Here is a 4275-nt window from a genome sequence, read left to right on the forward strand (position 1 = left end):
AATTCATACCTCTCTCTTCTATAATGATGTATATATACCCCCGACAAAACCCTAGACCTAACCCACTTAAAATCACGTTTTTGGGCCTAAAACTTACGGGGTGTCCGGACATGTTAATGGGCGGTCTGGACACGGCTTTGCGGAGCAAGATTTTAGTTTCTGGAAATGAGGTCCGGACCCGGGGAATTGCGGTCCGGACCCGGCCTGTCCAGTCTTGATCAACAGTTCCGATCGATAGGCGTTTGTGGTCTGATTGAGCTGAAATTTTGCAGGGACGTTCATAACACATGAATCTACATTATGAACGGTGGAGATTGGATTCTGAGCATTCTATATCAGTGTTTGAGCTGTGAACAGTAGCATCTACATTTTGGAACTGAATTAAGCCAACACAAGAACTAACAGATTGTTTATCTCCAACTTATAGATCGCTTCGGCGATAGTTGTCTTCCCAATTCCACCAACTCCAAAGATTCCTACCATTCGTTTGTCTCTCATTCCAATTCTTAAAAGCACATTGATGCCTTGCACATGAGACTCTATTCCAACTGGATAATTGGCCGGGACGTTTAAGCATGTAGGACTTACCATTGTTGAGACCACTTGAACAATTTCGTTTATAAATTTAGATTCATTCCTACCAATGAAAAAGATTATATATATATATATATATATAAAAAAAAAAAGAACAAACATTAAATGAGCTGGAGTAGTCACATGAAAAGATATAGGAGCATGATTTACATACATATTTTTTCTTTGTAACAAATGAAAATGGTAGGCAACAAGATATGATTTAATCCTTCCCTCCACAAAATCTCAATCCTCCTATTGATTGATCACATGTCGTCCCGTAAATACTCATACTTTTCAGTCTTTATTTTTTTTGGTCATTCTCGAATTTGGTTTCGCCTTATTGATATCAAGAGTGTTTTTTTGCATTTTACTCTAAAACGTAACTGCATTTGATCTAATTTTCTTTTTTATTTATCAGATGGGGTTATTTTTGTTTAAAATGTTAAATTTTTAGTAAATTGAATAATTGTTTCATCTTGCATCATCCAATAATAATTAAGTATTTTTGTTTGAAATGGGTGCTAAAAACTTATATTATGAAGTATGAAGTGTTAAGTCTCATATATATGATTGTAGTACTAAAACAGAAATTATATTAGATTATGCATGTAAAATGACTTTTATGTTGTATTAAATCAAGGTTACATGCATAGGAAATCTTATTAAAGGCGGAGAGGAGGGTGCAGCCCAGATCGAGTGCAGCTATTTTTCAGATTTCTTCAAGTTTGAATCATCATATAGAAGCTTGGCGTGAGCTTGCCCTTCCCTCTTTGTGGGTGCCTCCGGCTGTAGGCTGTTTTAAATGTAATTTTGATGTAGCAGTAACTGGAACTTTTGCAGTAGCGGCAGTGGTGCTTAGTGATGAAAAAGGTGATATTGTTGGTGCTGTTACTCTTAAACTTCTCTCTACTGATGTGCTACAAGGAGAAGCCTCTGCAGCTTTGTTGGCAATACGCTTGGCTGTTTTTTCAGGGTGTGATAAGCTCTTTTTGGAAGGGGATGCTCTCCTTGTTGTTTTGGCCATAAACAACCCTACTCTTTTTTTGTCTTGGTCTTTTGCTAATTGTATTTCTGATATTAGTTTATCTCTTTCTTCTTTTCAAAGTTGGAATGCTTTGAAAGTGTCCAAATGTGCCAATTTTCGTGCACATACTTTAGCTAAATGGGCCGCTTTCCATCTTGTTTTTGGAAGCATTCCCACGGGATCTCCTATTCTCTCTTCCTTACGGATCAGAAGTGGGAAAGATCCTCCCCTGTAGTCCTTTTCCCCTCTTTCTATTAGAAAAAGAAAAAAAAAAAAAAAGTGATCTTTTTCTTTATGTTTTTTAGTTTTGTCTTTCAATTCAATGCCGCATGACATTTTCGTGTTAAAAAAATTAATTGTAATACCAATTTTTAAACAAGTTGGAACGCATTCCTAGCAGCCTCACCAAAACTTTTTTTTTTTTTGTTTGTTATTTTGATGAGGCAATTTAACAAAAGTGACTAAAATCTTCCATTTTCAGCCACACCATTTTAACCCAAAATAAAAGGTGAGTGAACAGTACTCACTATCTTTAGTTAATACTATTTACACACCAAATGAATAAAAAATAATATAACTTTTCTCTGTCCTTCTATATTCTTTGAAAAAGTATTATATATATATATATATATATATATATATATAGAAGAATTTGAAATAATATTTAAATGGAATACTGAAAGTGGATTGTTAAAATAGTGAGGCTGCTAAAAGTGTGCTCTGAAAAGATGAGTTGTTAAAATAGAGAAAAGTGTACTTTTGGTTATTTTGGTGAGTAAAATTTGATGAGGCTACTAGGAATGGCTTAAATTTGTGAGTTCATTAATTTATTTCAAAGTATAGCAAAGATATATAGTGTAAGCCACCCAATAATTTAGACCGAAAACATTCAAAAGTTTGCTTAGACACGTCAAAAGTTTTTGACGTGGCAAACATAAGTTACTGTTTGCCACGTCAAAAAACACATATTTTTTTGTGATAATTATCATTCATTTTTCGTACAATGCTTTCATTCATCTTGATATAGATGTAAAAAAATGACATCTTAGTTTCAAAATATATGTGCTTAGTATAACTTAATATTTAATAATAAAAACTATTTAAAATAGAAGTTCTTATCCACTAAATTATGTATAGCTATCTATCTTAAGTCATTTGCGGTATTGCACTATTCAATTTGGATTTATTCAAAGTTTTCAGTATCGAATTTTTCTTTATTCTTGCGAAACTTTTCAGATTAAATAATTTAATTTTTCTTAACTTTTAAAATATCGGAAAACTTCACTTCACCCTATTGAATTTCCTTCACTTTTGCAATTACTTCCCAAAGTTCAAAAACTTTTAATTTAATGTATCGAACTTCTAATTCTTTTGTAATGTCACCCCTCTGTTAAGTTTTTCTGTTGAATCCTATCAAAATTCCAAAATACTCCAATTTTTTTTCCTAGAAACAAAAAAAAAAAAATTGTAAAGATTCAGACATGGGTGTTTTTACAAATTCCGTTAAATCTTGACCTACACCCAAATCCTTGCATACCAGAATAAAAGCAAAGTTCATCTTCAACAATTAGATCATCCATAAATTATTTAAGTAAATTAAGTGGTCTTAAACAAAATAATTTAATGAATTTAATTTCTTGAACACAACAATTTAGGAAACAAGCTATAAGTACTTTAGAAGTGAGTTAACATTTATTTGTGTAAAATAGTTCACATGTGCTACACATGCATAAGTAAGCTAATTACGATCCAATTAATGTTATCCATGTGCAAGCGACTACTACATTAATTCAATAAATTATTTTGCCTGTATATATATAAAAGATCAGAAATACCCATTCGTCAAATGGTAGCCGGACAATTCGGAAACTTTCTCTAGGTCTTTGTTCCACCTTTGCACAATTTCCTTTTTGAATCTGCCTGTATGTTTGGCCAATGCTTCACCAAATTTCTTTTTTTGATATCATACGTTCGAGGGAAGTACTTTGTAAAATACTGGCAGAACAGTTTGTTGATTTTTTTCTCTGCACTCAAGGATTTCCTTCAGCTCGTCTAAGCACCATGTGAATGCTGCATAGTTTTCAGAGAGTACAATAATTGCAATCCTCGACTCTTTGATGGCTTTGAGAAGAGCCGGTGAAATTTCTTCTCCTCCTTCGAGTTTGTCATCCATGTAGGTATAGATTCCCTTTTGATCTAGAGCCTTGAATAGATGAGCAATAAAATTGTTGCGGGTATCTTCACCTCTAAAGCTCAAGTACACATCGAAAGAAGATGGACGGGTAATGACAGAAGAAGAAGCTACTACTGGGAAAGCCATGAAAGAAGCTACAAAGCTCGTGAAAGGAAAAAAGATAGAACGCAGTAATCGAGTAAAGGCCCATAGGATCCCTCTTGGGTGGTGTACGATGCCGCGTTCACGTTGAGTCAAAAAGAAAAAGAATACAAAAGGTCGTAGAAAGGTAGTGGGAAATGAAAGAAAGCATGGCCCAATGCACTGTAGAAAGCGCCCGCGTTGGGAAAAAAAATATGAAGCTATTTTTCATTTTTTATTTTTTATTTTTTAAGATGATTATTAAATAATTTGTAGGACCTACACTTTAAATTTTTGTGAATTCAATTTCCATTTCCATTTATGAAAATAATTATTGAATTTATAGGACTTATGCTTTCAC

General features: G+C 33.4%; 1 protein-coding gene across 1 annotated transcript; it reads right to left on the reverse strand.

Annotated features, from left to right (window-relative positions):
- Positions 1 to 3563: 3563 nt before the first annotated feature.
- LOC132162890 (disease resistance protein RLM3-like) lies at positions 3564 to 3920 on the reverse strand. Its single transcript, XM_059573110.1, has one exon. The coding sequence runs from the start codon at positions 3918 to 3920 to the stop codon at positions 3564 to 3566; it is 357 nt and encodes a 118-aa protein (XP_059429093.1).
- Between the last annotated feature and the right edge of the window lie 355 nt (positions 3921 to 4275).

The sequence above is a fragment of the Corylus avellana genome, chromosome ca10 (assembly GCF_901000735.1).
Source record: "Corylus avellana chromosome ca10, CavTom2PMs-1.0".
In the NCBI taxonomy this organism is placed as follows: domain Eukaryota; kingdom Viridiplantae; phylum Streptophyta; class Magnoliopsida; order Fagales; family Betulaceae; genus Corylus; species Corylus avellana.